This window comes from Dermacentor andersoni, chromosome 5 (genome assembly GCF_023375885.2).
Source record: "Dermacentor andersoni chromosome 5, qqDerAnde1_hic_scaffold, whole genome shotgun sequence".
Classification (NCBI taxonomy): domain Eukaryota; kingdom Metazoa; phylum Arthropoda; class Arachnida; order Ixodida; family Ixodidae; genus Dermacentor; species Dermacentor andersoni.
In genome coordinates, this window is record NC_092818.1 from 31,863,959 (window position 1) to 31,886,659 (window position 22,701).

Below are 22,701 nucleotides of genomic sequence, written 5' to 3' on the forward strand. Positions count from 1 at the left end.
TTTATGAATTTCATGCTATAAAATTCTGGTAGCATTTTAATAACATTTCACCTGTGCAATTGAGGTCATTGGTTTTTCTCATACGCATTTACTTGCGTTTTTGAATGTCTCACCAATCTGGCTGTCCAGTCATTGAAACTTTTTCCCATCCTTTATTACTATTTCTGGGGTACTTGATACTGCAAGTGCAGGTGACCATCTATTTGGCTCTTTGGAATTGTGTTAGCCGTGTGTTACCGCCAATTGTCTGTGCTGAATAATTATTTTTTTTCTCTTATCGTTCAAGGCATTAGGCTAGCCTGATCTCTTTATTGACTGAGGTACCACTTAGTTGCTGGGTATAGTGAAAAAGAGCCCAAAAAGGGCTCTAATAAGCTTTGTGTATGTCCAGAAAAAATAACTGAACATGAGCTCACTAAATTGAGGAAATACCACCAAAAAGCTCTTCTGTACCTCAATTTAACATAAATGGTGTACTGTTCTTACAAACCTGGCTCGTCAGAAACATGATTCAGGTGTTCACCATGCCCGAAAGCTTTCTAAATGATGTCTCATCAAATGATAGCTAAGTTGAGTGATCTTATTTTGTAAAATAACTGGGCAACATGAAAATATATACATCTGGAAGACAAAAAGTTCAGAGAAGTCTACTTTGGTACTTCATTCAATTTTAATCGCGGTGAAAGACGGCTGCTAAAGCTTGTATATATTTACGTGAAGCCATTTGTTTCAAGTCTGTTATTTTGCATTCTCACAGTCAGCGGTAACTGTTCCTGTGATGGGTTAGTGTGCGAAACATTTTGATGCAAAGTATTCAGATGTCTTGTGTGTATTCACCACACGCAAGCAGCTTCAAGTGTTGATGTGTTCAAAGTTGGTTGCTAAAAGGGTATGCTGAAGCCCTGCCTTTTGAGTCGCTTCGTCTTCTAGTCATAAACTTAAGTCGCAGGTGAAGACCACAATGATCGTTTTGATTGAATGCATATGTATAGGGTTTTTCAGATGTATTTACACTGTTAAGAGTGCTGTAGGTACTAGCCTATGTTTCCAGGTTCGATGTAGTGGTGCCTTCTGTACTGTAATAATGTTTCATGGGCACGCATCTTTAGTGTAAATAAAGGTATTTCAAATTGATCAGTCTCTCCTTTGCTTTTGTTTGTGAAAGTTATGAGCAGGCGCCGGGGCATGCAAATGTGAATAGCAAAGCAATTTCAATATATGCATAAAAATCCATTAGCCCAACGAAATGTCAATCATATTTCAATGGCGACTTCTGAAATCTCAATGCCATCTCAACTGGGCCACAATGTACTTTTCAGTAAAGCCAGCCTACCAATGAGAAGAGGGAGGCTTTGGGAAAAGACATAAGGAAAGCCCATGTAAATCTGCAAAACAATGTGATATACGTGTATGCATTCTCACTGCCACTAACCATGCGCTGCTTGCGCACTGGGTATCATGCTTGCGTCTAGCATTTGATGCAGTTTGTGATCTGAAACTTTTGTTCAATCGATCTTTCACTTGAAGTGATTGCAGCAATTTCTTTCCTTCACTTATTGCTAGAAATCATTACAAAAGCAATTTACTTGTATATTTATTGCACTCTTAATTTAGACCGCTTGGAGAAATACATAAGCGACCACTAAATGTGGGCGCCAACACAACCTCCGGAGAACCACCTTGCTTCTTTGCGGAAGCACCTTCAGTGTTGTTTTACAGAAGCCGGTAGCCGGGGCAAGCAAGTGCAAAATTAAATGCTCTATAAGTCTAATTATGCTTTCTTTTTCAATAAAGTGTGATGATATGGAACATAGTATGGTGCTTTACGTATTGATTCTTTATGGCATGAAAATAGCTGCATACTTGGCAACATGTAGATATATACTATAAACATCACGAGACTCATCACCTGAAGATTGCCTGTCATGAGCTTCGGAAGAGCACTGGCTGCTCCTTCAATTCATCACACAACTTGCCTTTGACATGCTGTGCCCACGATAATATCCAACATGCCGCCCAGTGCCCACCATGCCATGCAGCGCCCACCGTGCCACCCAGCACCCACCGTGCCACCCAGCACCGACCGTGCCGCCCAGCACCAATCGTGCCATCCAACACCCACCATTACGTCCGCCACCCACCATGCAACCCTTCATCCAGCATGCCACCCATTACCATATTCCACCATCATGATGGATGATGAATTCCACTATGCCCAGCAACGGGCAAATTTTAAATAGGCCGCAGTCTGTACGACAGCTCACCTAAGTTTACTGGCTACGCCCAATGCAGGGCAAAGGCCTCTCCCATACTTCTCCAACTACCACGGTCATGTGCTAATTGTGGCCCCCTGCTATGCTTCCCTTCGCTTGGAATGCAGTCCGTAACCGTTAATGACCATCGGTGCTCTTCGCTCCTCATTACATGTCGTGCCCATGCCCATTTCTTTTTCTTGATTTAAACTAAGATGTCATTAACGCGGGTTTGTTCCCTCACCCAATCTGCTCTTTTCTTATCTTATGATGATGATGATGATGATGATGATGATGATTTGTGGTGTCTTATGGCGCAAGGGCCAGGTTTGGCCAAAGAGCGCCAAGCCCATTGGAATTAGAGCAAAGTGAGGCGATACATTACGAGCAATGAATGTTACAGGGCTGTAAATAGGCCTAAAAGACGATCGCTGTAAAGTGTGTAAGAGCTACATGTAATAAACCTATGACAATGACTATGAAACGTGCCAAGGACGCGAAAGGTGCATTGTAAAGGAGTTACAATGTGGTTATATTGGTCATTTGGATAAAAATTCGAAAAAGCACTACTGTCCTAACAGAGTTCTTGAAGCGCAAGGACCTGAAGACGTGTGCTGTACAAGGACTAGTATCACAGTAGAATCCTCTAGAGAGAGGATGCGCTGCGATACTATTGGGCTATGAACATGTAAAACCACAACATTCGGGAAACCTCGGAGAGCTTTCGGGGTAAAAAGGAGTTCCTTAACAAGAAACATACCGGGATGGAGAAGGAAAGAATACCGGTATGCTAGAGGAAAATGTTTCCTTCTTTCTCTTTCGGTTTCCCGACACTCTACGAGGACGTGGAGGACGGTGAGCCGTTCACCACATCTACCGCAGTTAGGAGGTTTGTTGCCAGTAAGCAGAAAATTGTGAGTACCATATGTGTGTCCTATTCTGAGTCTACAGAATAGGACATCAATCCGTCTTGTTTTTGTAACGGGGGGCCAGAAACCTATCCTTGGCTTAATCAAAGGCAGCTCGTTATTTGTTTCATTGTCCCACATGCGTTGCCAGAAGCTTCGCAATTTCGTTCGCGAAACAGGCTTCAAGTCTGTGGCCGGAATAGCAGTGGTGGAATTACCAGCTGGAGGTGTAACCAATGTGGCCATTTGGTCGGCCAGCACATTACCTTCGATGTATCTATGACCAGGGACCCAGCATATTGTCACATGTCTAGGAGACGAATAAATATTGCACACGAGAGAGTAAAGGTCAATGAACATATTATTTTTGTGTTGTCTTAAGGACATTAGTGCTTTTTCAACACTTAACGAGCCCGTGAATATTGTCGTTTTCTCTAGTTTTATTTTCTTTGTGTGTTTTACCGCAGACAGTACTGCGTAGGCTTCTACAGCAAAGACGCTTGTATGTGGGTTCAGCACACCTGCATCAGAGAAAAAGGGTTCAACAGCCGCGTAAGACACACCAACATAAGATTTTGACGCATCGGTGCAGAATTCCGAACAGTACTTCAGTTGGAGTTCATGGGAATTCATTCGTATTTCGAGCTCTGGTGCGTATTTTGTAACGCTTACAAAAGATATATCACATTATATCACCTGTCCCTCCCTCTCAAGGCGGTAGCTGCTTCGCTGGTGGCATTAAGCGGTACTCGAAGAGTGGCACTCCATTTCCACTCTAACCTCCCTCACACGGAGTGAGAAAGGCTGTCTCACAGAGGGTCGATTACGGAAAAGTGAAGTACAGGTCGAATCGTTAATAGTTTTACAACACGGATGTTCAGGATTAGAGTGCACTTTAAGGAAATATGTAAAGCTGGCGTAAGATCTCCGCAAATTGAGTGACCACTCATTCGTTTCTACATATGAGCTTTCAATGGGGCTAGATCTGAATGTGCCTTTGGCCAGACGGATACCCCAGGTGCTGGACAGGATCCAGCATCTTTAGTGCGCTCGGGGCGGCAGAGTTGTATGCTATAGCGCATAGTCTAACAGTGATTGAATGAGCTCGGCTCTTATAAATATTCATTATACACTTCCTGTCGGTACCCCATGTTGTGTGTGATAGTATTTTGAGTAAGTTCTTTGTTTTTAGACATTTAGCTATGAGATGTGTTATGTGTGGGATAAAAGTAAGCTTAGAGTCGTGTATAAAACCTAGAAATTTGTGTTCTTTGTTTACAGGTATTTCTTGTCCACACAGTTCCATACATGTGTCTCGAACCAGGCCTCTCTTTCTTGTAAATAGAACACACGAACTTTTGTGGGGGTTGATTTTAAACCCATTTCAGTCTGCCCACTTAGATATCTTGTTCAATCCCTACTGTACATGTCTTTCGCACACTGTAAGTTTACAAGATTTCAAACCTATTTGTATGTCATCTACGTAGACGGAATAAAATATAGCTTGTAGTAATGAAGCGCGGAGTGTGTTCATCTTAACTATAAAGAATGGCAGCTGAGCACACCTCCCTGGGTTACACCGGCTTCCTTTATAAATAGACGTGATAGCACATTCCCCACTTTGACGCGGAAGGTATGATTGGACAGATACCTTTCTATCAGGTTTAGCATATTGCCACGGATGCCCATTCCCGACAAGTCTCGCAAGATCCCGTATCGCCACGTTTTGTCGTAGGCGTTCTCCATATCGAGCAATATCGATAAGAAAAACTGTTTGTGTACAAACGCGTCACGAATATCCCCCTCAATGCTCGCGAGATGGTCGGTTGTGGACCGACCGTCTCTGAAGTCACACTGGTAGGGATCAATTATTTTGTTCATTTCAAGGATAGGTATGAGTCGCCGGTTAATCATTTTCTCAAACAGCTTACAAAGGCAACTCTTGAGAGCCATCGGGCGGTAGCTTCCCGCTGACTAAGGATTTTTACCTTGCTTCAAAACGGGGACCATGATCGCTTCTTTTCATGCAGGTGGAAGATATCCAGCAGCCGAAATAGTGTTAAAAAGTGCAAGTGGCGACAGTTGTGTGTCAGTGTGTACGTTCTGCATCATCTGGTACGTTATTCTATCAGGCCCCAGTGCAGAGGTATTGCATACGACCAAGGCATCTCTCAGATCGGCAGGGCAGAAAGGACGGTTGTATGGTGCGTTTGGCGGGGATATCCGCTCAAATGCCTTACGTTCTTCTATTTGGCTGTGCTTGAAGGATTTTGAGTAGTGGATTGAGCTTGACACATGCTCAAAGTGCTCCCCTAGGGTGTCTGGTGTTCTTCTAGGGTATTCCCTTGGTCGTTCATCAGAGGCAACTAATTTATTTGCTGCCCTTTTACCTTCCTTTTACCATTCGAAACTTTCGCCTCCTGTGTGTACGAAGTTATACCTGAAATTAAGGAACCTCGCCGAGCTTTCTCTCCTCGCGTGACGTCGTATCCGCCTTCCCTGCCATTTACGTGTTTAAATTCAATTAGATTTTCTGTATTCGGCGATCTGCGCAATATTTCGCATGCCTTATTCTGCCGCTTTCGCGCATTTCAACAGTAATCATTCCACCAGGGAACACGTCTTTTAGGTGAACCACCATTCGTTTGCGAGAGAAGCTTTTCAGCAACATCACAATTAAAAGCGGTAAAATATGCGACAGCATTATCTATACTAAAATTGTTTATCAATTCGGGTGATAAATGAGTAGTCGCTTTAAAATGCTCCCAGTCAGCCGATGCTTATTTCCAAATGGGAATACGAAGAGGGCTTTCATGCCGCGTTATTGAGTTTAAAGTTATAGGGAAGTGGTCACTTCCAAATGGATTATTCATCACATTCCATTCCACATGAGCGAGAAGGGAAGCGGAGCCTATTGCTAGGTCTATGGATGAATATTAATTATGGTGAATGATCTAATATGCTGATTCCTTTTTAATCAACAGGCAGGCACTAGAGGTCAGCCTAAAGTTTTCAATGAGTCGGCTTCTTGCGTCGCAGCACGCGTCTCCCCCAACGTGTTGTGGGCGTTAAAATAACCCACAAGTATGTAGACTTTCGGGAGCTGTTTTATGAGGTTATAGAAATCGGCTTTTCGGAGGTGATATCTTGGGGAATATATGGTACACACAATTACCAACTTATTGCAAGGAACCTCTTTATTTGACACTGCCTCGAGGCGTGTCTGTAAGGCTACGTGGCGACAAGCTACAGACTTGTCTACGAGGATTGCTACAACGCCGCCCGAGGTGTTAGCCTCATCAGGGTCCTTGTGGAGGATGGTGTAGATGCGCCTCCTGAACACACAGCAACTTTGGGTTAGGTTTGTGTAGGAGTTCTCTAATATTGTCAAGGATATGAAGAACTCTTCTAACATTCCATTGCAGTATTTGTGTATCCATTATGTTACTTGTGTTTAGTGCTGCGTGTTTAACAGACGAGGATTAGCTCATGGGCCCACACCTCTGGCGATGCGCTGGACACGCGCTCTTCCGAGCGCTTTGTTTGACGTGAAGGCCACGGCACGTTAGACGAGGCCTTTGAGGCCACTTCACCGGAGGTGGATGGCCCCTTCTTCTGAGTTGGCAGAGCAGAGCTAGCTGCAACTACCGTGGGGGCATATGGCGTAACTGCCGACTAACTGCTTGTGGATCGGACAGCCGCCGAAAGCCGTTGAGTCGCTGCCCCCTGACGCGTCACATCGGCAAAGGTGTACTTTGGCTGGCACGAAACCCTCCTGCGTGCCTCCATGAAACTTGTTCTCTTTTACTTTAACTGTCACAATTTCCTTATCTTTTTTCCAGGATGGGCGCGACCGCGAGTACGCGGCGTGCTCCCCATCACAGTTTGCACAGCGGAGAGTGTTCTCGCAAGATTCGGAGGTGTGTTCATGGGCACTGCATTTCGCACAAGTTTAGTTTGGCGGCCTCGACAGCTCTGCGAACTGTGGCCGAAACGTTGGCATTTGAAACATATGACGGGATTGGGCACGTATTGCCTAACATGGAGCTTGATGTACCCTGCCTCGATTGACTCGAGCAGGACACTTGAGCCGAAGGTTATTATCAAGTGCTTGGTTTGGATTCCTTTGCCAGCTCGCCTCATCCTTATTCTTTGGACATTGATAACATCCTGTTCACTGAAGCTCGCCAAGAGTTCAGCCTCAGTGAGCTCCAGCAAGTCGATGGATGGATGGATGTTATAAGCGTGCCCTTTGGAACGGGGTGGTGGGTTGCGCCACCAAGATCTTCCTATTATGCTGCCTAATGTCCTACGTAGGTTAAACAATAAAAAAAAAACACTATGAACTACCACACCCAAATTTTCCGGTCCCCTATGGCGCGCTGTGCTTTTGAACGTCTCTTTTGTCATTTCCCTTCGTTTCTTCCACCAATCCTCTAATCGCCTCTTATTAATGTCTATTGCGGACATCTTAACTTTACCACTACTGCCGCTGAACCCAAGGGCTTCAAGGAGGCCAATGGTGCCTAAATCGATCGCTGGGTAGACGTCTTCACATACTACTAAAACATGCTCCATAGTTTCCCTGGCTTTACCGCAGCAAGAACATGCTTCTTCCTTGTTATACCTCGCTTTATAGGGGCGTGTTCAAAGAAATGCCGATCACGCTTCGAAAAGTAATAAGCTTTCCTTTGAGTTATCATAAGTTGTTTCTTTCCTGATATCGTTTTTTCCTATTAAGTAGCTGCTCATGGCAGGTTTCTTTTCCATTGCCGCCACCCATGAGATTATTTCAGCCTCTGACTTTCCGCTTGACCTTCTTTGTTGCTGTGTTGCCCACCGTACAGGCCGCATGCTTGCTGGTAAGCTTCCTTGTTATTTTCCCCCACTGTGAATGAATGTTTTTTCCTGTACAGATACCTGAACACACTCCCAGCCCATTAACTTTCTTCCATATTCCTCAGCCCTTCTTTGCAGCGAGCTTCCCTCACTTCAAAACTAGTCCAGCTCATAATACCCTGCACAGCTTCATTTGTAGTCTTCCCGTGAGTGCCCAATGCGAGGTGACCCACTGAGCTTTGGTTTCTGTCGAGTCCTGATTGTACCCCTGATTTAATGCAAACAACCGCATTTCGAAAAGTAAGTCCTGGAACCATTACACCTTTCCACATACCTCGGAGGACGTCGTACCTATTGTATCCCCATAGCGCTCTGTGCTTCATTATGGCCTAATTTCTCTTCACCTTCACTGTTATTGTTCTTTTCTGTGTTTTCAGATATCTATTGTCTTCGTTTATCCATATACCAAGGTATTTATATTCTCGTATCCGAGGTATTTCCTGGCCTTGTATCTCCAGTGTCTGTTCACTGTTTTCATTGAATACCATAACACCTGATTTTCTAACACTAAATTTCAAACCTAAATTGTTGCCTTCCTATCCAGAGATATTAGCCAGACGTTGCCAATCCCTTTGCTTGTTACCTAGCAACACAATCACGTCCGCATAAAATAAACCTGGGAGCTGCGGCTCTACTACTGTACCCGCCTGTTTGTATGAGAGATTAAACCCGATATTACTTCCTTATAGCGCCCTCTCCATACTGCCCATGTACATCATAAAGAGCAGTACATCATAAAAACAAATCGTCATCCGACACAACGCCGCGGGTGGCGTTCACAGTACAGTGCGGAATTACTGTTAGTTGGGTTTCCCCAAATGACACTAGTTTCGGCAGTTTCCCGTATTGATTCTTATCACTGAGCTCCAGGAGGATATAACCACTTGCCATCCTCGTCGCCTTATAACAGGGACCAAAAACATCAGTCAAAATTTTTGATACAAGGAACGGTGAAATGGTGCGCACTGGTTTGTCGAGTTTTTCTGAAATAACTGCATGGAAACGTGGGAGGTTGTGGACTTGGCGTCCGAAAAACTGAAGACTTGATCGGAGCGCCCTCTTTTCTCAGCGCGATCACGTAGTGGAGGAAAGGAGCTATCCATAGAAGAATTGTAGCTTTCGGCAATGACGCCAGCCACCCATCAAGGAGCCCTACAAGAGACGCTACAGGTGCTGTAAAAACAGGTCTTTTCCCTTGATATGAGTGATGATCTCCCGATTTTCATGTTTATACGAGTAGCTCCCAAAAAGCACAAAAATAACAACCCAAGTTATCACGACATTAACTCCGCTTCGCTCAAGAATTTTTACTCTGATACTAAACTGTAGCATGGGACAATGTCTACACCGAGACTGATCCCGATCAGGCCTACCGTATCTTTCTCAAGAAAATCATAGCCTGCTATGAAAAACATTTCCCTTTGATACATAACAAAAAACGAAGCAAAAGAATACGCAAGCCTTCGATTGCAAACAGCTTGCATAAAAGAATAGAAGCCAAAAACAAAATGTACCATAGATTCGGTCAATCACGTGATGCTGCCTTGCTCACAGAATTCAAGTCATATCGTAAAAAATTAAACCTCATTTAAAAAAAGGCAAAGATCTCCTTCTATCAGTCCTGGTTTGCTAATATATACAACAGTCCAAGAAAATCATGGCAGTAAATCAATAATTGCTTCAATAACTCTAAGGTTCAGCGCTCAATTAATATTGCAGCTTTTTCTGAAGGCAAGACGGATGGAGACGCCCTAAGAGAAATGAACGATTTGTTTTTTGCAACGTTGGTGACTACTTGTCTCCGAATAGCCATAGTGATTGTACTAAAACGCCACAGTTTGCACGTACAAAACTGGCTAATTCAATTATTCACTCTCCGGTTACTGCACAAGAAGTCACAAATTTCATTACCATAACTAGAAACAACGTCGCCGCCGGGTTGGATGGTATGAGCGCTGTCGCCATTAAGCATGTGGCGTCTATTATAGCCTTACCGCTGACATTCATAATTATTCAAATGTTAGACACTGGTATATTCCCTTCTGACCTCAAACTGGCACGTATAACCCCTGTTCACAAAGGTGGATCCATCAGTGATTTAGCAAACTACCGACCAATATCGGTCCTGCCCATCTTGTCCAAAGTTTTCGAGAATGTCATTCATACTCGGCTCAAAAAATTTCTCACTAAAAGCGCGCTGTGAATGATTCACAAGACGGCTTCCAGAAAGGGAAATCTACTGAAATGGCGTTATTACTAATCAAGAATGAGATTCTTAGCAACATAGAAAATAGGCTTTTTACTGTGAGATTGTTCATTGATTTAAGAAAAGCATTTGATTGTGTAAAGCATAATATTCTGCTGTCAAAACTGCATGACTACGGCATACGTGGCGTCGCCCATGATCTCATAAAGAACTATCTTTACAATAGAAAACACCGTGTGAAAGTCGATGGCTTGTCATCTCCGACTACTGTGGTAAAACATGGAGTGCCTCAGGGGTTGATTCTAGGGCCCTTATTATTGTTTATACTTTATATCAATGACTTATGTGATGTGCCTAATTCTCCCAAACTGGTCGTGCATGCTGATGATACTAATATTTTCTTTTCCGCACCAACTTTATCCCACCTAAACACAACGATAAACAATTACCTCATTAAGCTTGAACAGTGGATGAATTCTAACAGATTAGCCCTAAATATTAAAAAAAACTAAATATATTATGTTTAAACCTCTCAACAAACAAAGCGATATCGAACCCAGCCTAAACTTTCAAGGAATGGCCCTGCAATGCGTTGCATCTGAAAAATTTTGGGGGGTTTGGTTCAAAGAAACAATGTCTTGGAACATGCACGTTACTTAGCTCACGATTGAATTAGGCAAACCAGTTGGTTGCCTCTACAGACTGAAGGAATTAATTCCAATGAGACAAAAAATGCTATATATTATGCTAATTTTTACTCGCGTCTTTCTTATTGCACTTTCGTTTGGGGCACTACAACAACCACGAACTATAACAAACTGGAGCGGCTCCAAAAGAAGGTATTAAGAATCTTTGTGAACTCTAATGAACACCCCAGCCTATTCCCCACTGGTCCCCTATTCATTAAACATAATATGCTTAAAGCGTCTAAGTTATATGAGTATAAACTATCTCTTTATATGTAAAAAAAAACTCCCACACAATACAGGACATTCCCCGTATGACTACGGCATACGTAACAGGCTAATACCAGTGCCGCGCACACGTACAAATTACGGTAGATCTAGGCAGGATTACTGCATACCAACACTATACAACCTCTTAAAAGCTCACACTAATTTCAGTGCCCCACTCGGCACGTTTAAATCGGAGGTGCGTGGTTACCTGATGAAGCAATGAATTTTTTCTCTTTTCCCCTGGCTGCTACATTTCCTGCACTGTTTATGCATTCTGTGATAGTGTCCACCTGTATGCTGCATCTGTATGAAACAAGTTTATTTCTTCTTTATAATGTCTGTATGTATTTACAATAGTTCGAATTTGTGAAATCCACTGCTTGCTGCTCTCTGTAGGCCCCCAGGTCCCGACAAGCTGTCTGCGAGAGCTTTTTGCCTGGGGGCCCCCAACTACTGTGTTGGAAATAAAGTGGATTCTGAATTCCGAACCCCTAGGATCCCCCTTTTCCCGGACACGGCTAAGCCGCGCACGGCTACACGCGGGAAGGTCCGGCCGTCGTGTGCTCGGTTACGTGGTGTCGCCACGCACCAAACGTCTGCTGACGCAGACACCCATCCGGGGACTCACTTCTTATCTCCCCTTAACATTGCACCCATCATTCTTATTTCCTTAGCTCATTGTGTCGCCATAAATTTAAGTAGAACACTTTTCGCAAGCCTCCTGGTTTCTTCCCCTTAGGTGAATACTGGTAAGGCACAGCTGTTACACACTTTTCTCTTGAGGGATAGTGGCAACCTACTGTTCATGATCTGCGAATGCCTGTCGAACGCACCCCAGCCCATACTTATTCTTCTGATTACTGCAGTCTGATGATACGGAGCTGCGGTCACTATCTGCCCTAAGTAGATGTATTCGCTTACCACTTCCAGTGCCTTGCTACTTATTGTAAACTGATGTTCTATTCCGAGACACTAAACATTAATTAGTTTTATGCAGCTTAATTTTTAGACCCACCCTTCCACCTTGCCTGTCCAGGTCGTTGAGCATGCATTGCAATTGTTCCTCTGAGTTACCTAGCAAGGCAATATCAGCGAATTACAGGTTACTAAGGTGTTTCCATCAAATCTTTCACCCAATTCTTCCAAATCCAGGTCTCTGACTACCTCCTGTAAACAAGCTGCGAATAGCATTGGAGAGATCGTATCTCCCTGCCTGACGTCATTCGTTATTGGGATTTTGTTGCTTTCTTTATGGAGGACTACGGTGGCTGTGGAGCCGCTATAAATATCTTTCAGTATTTTTACATACGGCTTGCTTACACCCTGAGTCTGTAATGCCAGCGTGACTGCTGTGGTTTCTACTAAATGAAACGCTTTCTCGCAATCAATGAAAGCTATATATAAAGGTTGGCTATATTTCGCACATTGATAGTGTGCTAGTGATAGGATTGATAGTGTGAATATGGTCTGTTGTTGAGTAGCCTTTACGAAATCCTGCATGGTCCTTTGGTTAACAGAAACGTAAGGTGTTCCTGGTTCTGTTGGCGATTACCTTAGTAAACACTTTGCAGGCAATGGACAGTAAGCTGATCGGTCTATGATTTTTCAATTCTTCGGAATCCCCTTTCTTATGGATTAAGATTATGCTGGCGTTCTTCCAAGATTCCGGTACACTTGAGGTCATGAGGCATTGCGTATAAGGGTGGCCAGTTTTTTTAGAACAATCTGCCCACCATACTTCAAGAAATCTGCTGTCACCTGATCCTCCCCAGCTGCCTTCCCCCTATGCATAGCTCCCAAATCTTTCTTTACTTATTCAGGCGTTACTTGCGGTATATCATATTCCTGTAGACTATTGCCTCTTCCATTATCGTCGTGGGTGCGACTGGTACACCATAAATTTCTAAAGCACTCCTCAGCCACTTGAACTATCTTATCCATATTAGTAATGATATTGCCGGCTTTGTCTCCTAACGTATACATGTGATTCTTGCCTATTCCTAGTTTCTTTTTCACTGCTTTTAGGCTTCCATTCCTCAGAGCATGCTCAATTCTATCCAAATTATACTTCCTTGTGTGAGTTATCTTACGCGTGTTGAGTAGCATGGAAAGTTTTGCCAGTTCTATTCAAGCTTTACGGTTAGAAGCATTCATACATTGGCCTTTCTTAATCACATCTTTCGTCTGCTGTGATAGCTTACCGGTATCCTGTCTAACAAAGGTACCACAGACCTATATTGCACACTTCTTAATGATGCCCACAATATTGTCGTTCATTGCTTCAACACGAAGGTCCGCTTCCTGAGTTAAAGCCGAATACCTGTTCTCTAGCTAGATCCGGAATTCTTCTATTTTATTTCTTACCGCTAATTCATTGGTCAGCTTCTTATGTACCCGTTTCTTGCGTTTCCTACTTACGTCTAGGCTAGTTCGAGATCGTACCATCCTATGATGCAGCGCACCTTGCCGAGCACGGCCAAATATTGTATTATGCCAAGGTTAGGGCAGAACATGAAGTCTATTTCATTTCTAGTCTCGCCATTCGAGGTCCTCCACGTCCAATTTCAGTTATCCCGCTTGCGTAAGAAATTAATTATCCGCAAATTATTCCGTTCTGCAAACTTTACTAATAGCTCTCCCCTGCTATTTCTAAAAAAAGCTATATTCTTATTAATCAGCAATCTGACTCCTAGTTCTCGTGTCTCCGCTTACCCGTGGTAGCACAGGACGTGCCCGCGTTTTAGCGCTGTACATGCTTCATTTGTCCTCCTACGCTCACTGAGCCCTATTATATCCCATTTATTGACCACTAATACCTGCAATAGCACTGATATACTCGCCATACTAGATAACGTTCTAGCGTTAAACGTTGCCACATTCAGATTACAATGGCGGCCTGTCCGGATCCAGAGATTCTTAGCACTCTCTGCTGCGTCACGTTTCTGACCGCCGCCGTGGTCAGTTGCTTCGCAGCTGCTGAGGACTGAGGGCCGGGGTTTGATTGTTGTATTCGTGTAGGAGGTTGCGGCCAAGTACTGCACCAGTGTGACCTGTCCTGCTCTACTGAAAGAGTGCGGTACCAGTTCTGGTCACCGAGGTGAGGCCGCACTTCAGGCCGGCTTATACAATGTTATGAACAGGTGGATGTTTTTGAATCACGGTACTTTCGCACGCGTGGCGGATGCTCTACCTCCACGCCATCGCCGCCTATGCCTGTAGCTTGTTCAAAAGTGTTCAAATTCCAATAGTCGACGCAAGGTTACCAAGCTCCGTGTATCGGAACTTGCTCGAACGTTGTCGCAAATTCTATAATGAATTAGTCTTAGTCTAATCACAATGTGTGCTGCAATGTGTCAGGAGTGATGCGTAATTAGCCGCGACCTTTGGCCAAAAGATCACATTTTGATGCTTCACAACCCTGCTCGCCGTTATTGCTCTAACTTGTATGTTACTTGTCTTCTGACCCCAAGTTGACCGATTAAAGATTTTCCTAACCTAACTCACTTAGCAGTGCTTTATTTCCTACGGCCATCACAACCATTTAATATGTACCTTACAATAAAAGGGGAAATATAATGAAGGCGTTGGTACTGTGTAAGACTTTAGAGGCCACATCTTCAGCATCTCTATGTCATTGAATTTAGATTGATATGACTGTATTGTCACGAAAAGAAATATATTTGTTGGAAACGCCGAAAAAGTTTCTAAGAACGAATAAATTGCTTTGGGTTTTCTATGTTCTTCTAAGAATTTATAAACTGTAGTCACATGGAGAGCAGGAAGTCTCCCTCCGGACTCCCTTAGCACTTGTTACGCGCGTGGTTCCCGTAAAAATGTAGAAATGTGTTCCATGCCTAAGACGAACCTAACCGGTATATTTTGATTTTAACAATGCTTCGCACCATCTGCGGATAATTTTTCTTTTCCCGTTGCGCTAAGTTTAACTTCCATTTCCTTCTGCGAATAAAGTATCATACCAAAAGTTTCTAAGTAATACCTGGGAAAATGGCTTTGCAGCGACAAAAGCAACATGCGCAACAGTGTCGCTTATTAGTTTTATATATCGCCTTTTATGTGCGGCCTGGACAGATGTGCCCCTGGCTGGTTCAGCCTTCTACGTAATTAGGCTGAGAAACAACACACCCTAACCCGATATCTTCACCGCAACGAGCAGATGCCGTGATACAGATGTTGCCCTTGGTAGAACAATCTTTTATCCTTTCAAGGTGTTTGACGCTTCTGATCGATCACTTTTTCATAGGGTTAAGTTGTCGATTCTAAAATATTCCAATTGCAATGCTAAAGTGGGCACACATGGGGACACGTAACTTCGTAGTCGTGGTACTTCGTGTTCACTGTGCTGAATGCGGTCAATGGCTGCCCTAATGTTATTGAAAACAACATTGGCGAGTGTGCAGAAGGTTACTTAAAGCGACCTCACACGCTACAATTCATTTATTTGATTTTATTGTCTATTTTCTATTGTCATTTTTGTCGATGTCTTCTGACTATTCAGAAGAGATAGGAAAATATCGCGAGGTGGCAGTTGGTAATTGCAGTTAAAGAACATAACTCCTGGGGATACTTATTGATGGCACGAAGTTTTGTAAGCAGCCCTTTATTTTTCGCGACGAGCCACATGGGTAATTGGGGTTCGTTATCGCCAGCCTAATTCATCTAACGAAATTCCAGAGTACCTGAATAACTATAACTTCTGTGGAAAACAAGCACCCATCTTCAATATCTTTAGCTGACGATTTCAATTATCCGGCCATTGAAGGGTAATTATGCAGGCCCCTATGTAGCTCAAAGAAGCGTGAATGTCAAGAAATATTTAACGTACTGTCGTCATTTGATTTGCCCTATGTGGTGTGTGCTTCCACAGGTGAAAATACCATTTTTTACTTTTTATTATCCACAGAGCAAAACAGCGTATCTTTAACTCTCCTGCTTGGCATGAAGGTCACAATATCTGTCCTTGTCAATATCGGTATCGCTTTTCTGTCTTAGCGCAAAAGACAGAGAAGTGATATTTGTCATTCATATGCGAGCAGAATAAAACAGCAAAATAGAAAGAAAGAATTTTTGGTTACGTCTGAGTGAATTCTCCAACACTGATTGGGGATGATTCAACCTTTTCTGTCGAGGTTATGTAATTCTTCCATCTTTATGATGCAAACACAAAATGTACTCTCATTCGTGACAAGCTGATATCCCTTAAAGACAACATCCATAATGTTACTATAACACTCTCAATGCAAGTTTTATGGTTTACGACACGCCTTAACCTTTTCATTAATAAAAAGAAACATTTACACTTAAAAGCGAAGTTATCATACTATGTGGAGGATTGCCCGCGCTTTTGTGAACATGCGCACTTGTGCAAACTGAATAACAGCAACCAAGGACACATTTTTATTCCACATTTAAAGCATGCTGCAAAACGACAAAAATTTTGGAACGTTCTTAAAGCCAACTACTTGTCAAGTTCAACGATATTGTTGTGGTGCCTTTGGACAGGACCGTGTAGCGAGAGAGAGACGAAGAGGAAGTGGCAGACTGTCTAGTTGACCGGAACCTTTGTACCAGCCTGCGCAATTATCACTAACTTTTTAACATGTAAATAGTTGTACCGACTTTTGTGCTTCGGATTTCCTCTTTATAACTTTTGGTGGGAATTCTGGGTAACGACAAAGAAGGGAGCTTAGCAGTGGTGCCTAAAAGACGGCGCCTGGTTCGGCAACCTCTGTGTCGACTGCATCGACTGGCGTACTCACGCATCTGCGTGATCCAGGAACCTCCTGCGACGTTGATGGTGCCGACGTTGCGAGTGGCCAGAGATGTATGAGTGCGTGAGCAGACACAACAAATAATAGCCCACAGTGAAGCTGACGAACATAATTTTTTACTTGGCGGAAACAGCCCGAGTGCGACATGCTTAGTGAGGAGGTCAATGGATGGGTAATGGGGGAAAGCTATTGACAAGCTACTTTAACAATCGCGCAGAGGCCACGGAATCTATGCACAGTTTCCTTCCGTGCGCGTTACTGGGAATTGACAATAAAATTTGTCTCCTGCGTGTTGAGGTGGTATTCAAACTTGCTGATGGCGTGCCTTGCGAAGAGCTGCTATTCCTGTGCAAGGTTCAAGTTGCCGACTTTAGGTCAAGTCCGGATGACTCGATGACCTCTAGTACTGTTCCAAGGGCTCTTATCCGCTCGTCGGCACTTGTGTCAAAACGAGGACGCCATCCAAGTGTGCAAGGCAGATCTACCACTTCAAGTTAGGCCAAATTGTGTGCATGACGCGCTGGAAAGTTTCGTAATGTGAACGAGATGACTTTAAACTCGAGAGGTTGTTCGGCGTGATAATTGCAGTCTACTTTCGACTGATCTCGCCGGCTTCCATTTGCCAGCACTCCGTTTCAAGAATCTTCGAGGAAAAGTACTGAACATTACAGAGCCGCTTCTATGTGTCTTCTCAGGGTGCGATGGGGTATAGGTCCTGCTTTGTGAACTCTTTCAGTCATTTATATTAAACCAAAACTTGCAGGGCTCCATCCTTTTCTTTACTGGCAATACACGGAAAGTTCAAAGGCATCTGGATGGCTTCATTTCCTGTCTTTCAACTACTTGCCTTTTTGTGGCCCCTCATTCTCGTGTCAAAACACAGTACCGGCTTTGGTGGGCTGGTCGAACGGATTCCTTAGCTAATGTGCAATGCTTACAGACGCCCAGAAGCAGTCTCTATACTGTTGTGGGAGACCTCGGGGCTGTTGACGTTCACGCATATGAAGGTTTGGGTTGATGTTGTAGGCTGGCTAAAATAGCTGCCGCACAATCCGAGATGATAAACATATTCGTAACTTCTAAACTTCTTCTATGAGTGCATTCGTGGTGCTTTTCTGGGTGTTGTTGCTTAGCTGGATGAAGTTCGCCTTCTGTTGTCCTTAATTTAGTCGAGCAATGTTGTCTGCATGAAGGACATGGAGAACATTGACTTGTAGGACATGTAGAGAATTCCCTACATGTACTACAAGTCAATTTTCTACACGCTCTTGCGAAAGGTTGGTCTAGCAGCAGGTTGGGTTTCGCTGGCACAATTTATGTCCCTGTAAAAGTCATTCATTCCTTCGCTCTCCTCCTCAAGGTAATTCTTCATGGCACCCTTGTCGCCCCAGTGTGACGCAGGGGCTTATCGATAAATTTGCTAGCTACCAATGCAAGGCGGCAACTACCTACTGCAAAGTGCTGCCGGACGAAGTCCTGAGTTTTAGAGTGGAGTTGCAGATTTAGGCCACGCATGTTTTCGGCATCGCGCCGACGTAGAGCTACAAAAAGTGGATTTCGAGCGCAGTCCATGGGAGGAGTGTTCGCTCCAGTGCGCGCCCGTGCAATTTTTTTTCCACTGGACTTTCCTCCGATATCAAGCCGCGTCGCCGCGCGCAAGTCCGTTCAAAATCGTTTTGTGACTAATCCGCTAGGGCAAAGCGCATACGATGTCGCGCCATGAATAAAGGCGGTTTATCCAACCTCTGTGGTTACCTCTGCTACCGCAGGAATAATTTTTTATAATAGTTGTAATGTCGAGAAGCAACGGTGGTAATTTTCTTGAATGCCTTAAATATTCCGGCTCATAAAGAATGCGAGCAAGGGCTCACGCAATGGCGGTTTGCGAAGTTCCACGACAAAGTAGCGCTGCATAAAGAAATTAGGGCCGCAATAGTAAGCGTGTCGAGACTTTTGTGATTGAAGGTGCAGTAATCAAATGCCAAAATAGAAAGAATCAGTGCCATAAATACGGCATGATAATCTGGAGTCAGCTTACTGTGCAAGAATGTCTCGTCAATGTGGTATTTCACATCGCTCGACGGATATAGGCCCAATTCAGCAGCACGTTGATACCGGAAAGTTCTTTGCTCCTCTGTCTCTGGGCTCTCCAATTCTGCCTGGTGATGAAAGAGATAGATGCGATAAGTGCAGGTGCCTAAGCGTCATTTCACAGCAGAAAGCAATGATAAAAACTATATCGTATTTCTTGATAAGAATGCGTCATACCCTATTGAAATATCGCGGGAAACCAAACAAAAACCATCCACTCACAGAATATTTTTCATAGTAAGTGTGGATCTCACACTTTAGAATTCCGTAACAAATTTTGTGCACATACGCAGTGGGCTGTAAATAATGCTTTACTTTATTGAAAGTTGTGTTGGAAGGCAGAACTTAGAAATGTCTAAAACTCAAGTTAAAAAATGCACTTCATGAATTAACAGCAATAGCCTTTTCTAGCAGGCATTACCACTTTCGACAGCAGCCTTTTTGGTAAACTCTGACGTAGACGCCTTGTGCGGCGAGCTACCACTCTCACATTTTGACTGTTTTATACTTGGAGAACGTGAGAATATCAAAACAGTGTGTGGCTTCTCGACAGCAATGTAAAAGACGGGCAAAGTTTTGTTTTTGGGAGCGTTAAGGTTGTCTCATCACTCCACCAGGATTTCGCTTAGACGGCATTTGTCGGGAAACAGGAATATTTGTGGTCAACCTTTTCCTGTCCTTATCCAAACCTTATTCAAAGATCCCCGAAGGAGCCCGAGTAGGAGTATACCATGAAAACTATTTACATTGGGCCATCATATTCCCTGTCAAAAAGAAAGAAACATACTTTGAATGTTCCTGATGCTCTTTTTGGACGTGACGCTTTCCGGGTTTATGTCTGTTCATATCGTTCTGGACTGCAACTTTCTTGCAGAAGATGTTATTTTTATTGCATGTGCTCTACAGAAAAACTACTGTAATTACTAATTACGTCGGTGTATTATCCCTGCTTTAATGGCTTTTAGAAGACAAGTAGACACCTAATAAATTATTAAATAAACAAACACGTCATTCCTCCTTAGCTCTATGTGGACTATGCTGTGCAACGCAGTAGGTAAATTTGCCCGCGCTTACAGCTTGATTTAGCTTTGCTGGTTATTCGCTTTTCCACATAGGTTGTTTATCCAGTTATAAACAAACCTATTGCACACATACTGCACATTTCTTGGAAGCTGTGATATCCTGTGTCGGCTTCCAGTTTCGGTTTTGGATCGTAACATCAGGGCGCCACTCAGTGCCAAACGCGGTAAGTGTACCTGCTGCGTTTCCCCTCGCTGGAATAAACTCATTCTTTGTTCGGTCCCCAACTCGAGCAGTTTGGCTTTTCTTTTGCGGCGCTTCGCGACAGGCCTTTAGCCCTCATGCCGTAGGTACCACGTCCGGCCACCCCGTCGAAGCTACTACAAACTGGCGACGAGGCAAACCATTTCTCCTGCTTGCTCCCTGCGTCTTGCCTACGTCCTACGTCTGCGCCTGTACTGTTTCCGGCATGCATGACACTTCGTTCACCTCAACTTCTCCGCCTTTGCTCTTGGTGCCCGGCATGCCCTTGCAAAAATTTTAATGAGGATTTTTTAGAAAGTCTTCAATTTTTTCGATACAATTCTATTTTGTTTTTATTGCTTGCCTATAAAATTTTCCTATACAGTCCCAAAATTATTTGGCCACCGCATTGCTATAGGAACTCTAAAGACACATTTCTATAGAACATTTCTGTGTAGTTGCATTTAAGGTCCTAAAGAGAAATTTCTACAGAACATTTCTATCGAGCTGCTTTAGAGATACTCAACACAAATTTGTGTAGGATATTTCTGTCTAGTTGCTTTAGAGAAGCTAAAGACAAATTTCTATAGAACATTTCTATAGAGTTGCTTTAGAGATGCTAAAGACAAATTTCTATAGAATGTTTCTATGGAGTTGCTTTGAAGGTGCTAAAGACAGATCTCTATAGAACATGTCTATGGAATTTCTTTACAGATGCTAAAGACAAATTTCTATGAAATATTTCCATGCACTTGCTTTCGAGACCCACAGGCAAATGCCTATATAAGCTAGACTGATGTGCGTAAAATGCTTTCAATTTACCAAAGCTCTAGAAAGCTGTACTGTAGGCAATAAGGCTACAGTAAATGCAGTGGCAAAAAATTGGTGATATAACCACAAAGTAGGCAGTTTTAAATGTTTATTGCATTCAAACTAGATACATGCTTCATATATATTACATACATGCTTCAGACTACAACTTGCAACATCGGAACTGCAGCTGCCAACATGCTTCTCCGGTCAAGCTGGTAGTGCAACCGCACGAAACATGAGGTAAACAAATCAGTGGCAGACTTGATTACGGTTGACACCTTGCAATAACAGGTTTAGCTAGGACAAGAAACCTTACTATTAAAACAGCAAAAGTACTACGTGTTCCAGCAGTGCACATTAAACGGTTGGATACTGAAGCCTGAAAACAGACTTATATGAATGTGCACTGCAATGCTGTGGCAGCCTGAAGAAACCGAACAGCATTTTAGTCTATGTTTATGTGTAAACTTAACGCTGGCAGACCTTGCAAAAATGTGGCAAACAGTGGTCTTCATAGAGAAGTACAACATATATCGAGCAAAGTTCAAAATCTTGCATTTGGTTTTAAGGGAAGGAATTTTGAGATCAGAGCCAGTACTCTAAAATTATGGTGAGGAATCCTAACCAGACCGACACACGCAACGCCTTAAATATATTTCTCTCGGGAGCTCCTACGTAATGAACATGAACAGTAAAATCGTTTTTCTCGGCAACTATGGGACCAAAGTTGATGGTGCTTGGTACAATAAAAATTTAAAAACCAGTTTTTACATCATTCGCACCAATTATTAGTAAAAATTGTTGAAGACAGCAAAACTTGAAGGAAAACAACGCACTCAGTTTGCAACTGTAGATTACTTAAAAAAAGAACTTGCACAATTCCGTTAATTCTGAGAATTTTCTTACTCAAACACTTCCAAAATACAAAAATACTTTGGAGACAACCACACGTCTAATTTGAATTAAGTTTGTGACATCTGAGAAAGTTAAATTCTACTCGTTTCAGGAAGAACTAGTTGGCAGGTTTATGAAAAATACCACTACGAAGCTGAATAATCCATGTCTCTGTGCCAGAAAATGATACCACAGTTGTGCAACTCCGTCTGCTCTGTCTAAAGTCAACAAGTTTGTTATATGAATTTACAGACTACATGAAATTGTTGCAATGTTCGAGAGTTTTGCACATCTACTCACAAATCAGGGATTGGATATTAGACCAGCATATGGTATGTCAAGTTTGCGAGAATAAATTATTGTATTAGGTCCAACAGAAATGTGATCTAATTTTTTTACTGATGAGTAAGATTTGTTATTCTTACAGCTGTTTCTCCAAATTTTGCAGGTTTCGTTAATTCGTATCAAAAGCAGACTAGTTGCCTAAAACGTTTCATCACCGTCCTGTGCTACGTGAATTAACATTTTTACATTGATGCAACAATATTTTTTTTACCTGATTCCTTGCTGGAAGCTTGTAAAGCATTCTTGAGATCTCAATAAATAAATATAAATGAATAAGTAAACAAA

General features: G+C 43.0%; 1 protein-coding gene across 1 annotated transcript in view; it reads left to right on the top strand.

Annotated features, from left to right (window-relative positions):
* Positions 1-2,009: 2,009 nt before the first annotated feature.
* The window catches only part of LOC126519941 (uncharacterized), a 36,196-nt gene continuing 15,504 nt past the window's right edge, over positions 2,010-22,701 (top strand). Inside the window, exon 1 of the mRNA XM_050169208.2 lies at positions 2,010-2,225. Within this exon, the coding sequence (XP_050025165.1) occupies positions 2,010-2,225 (216 nt within the window). The remainder of the gene's footprint in view (positions 2,226-22,701) is intronic.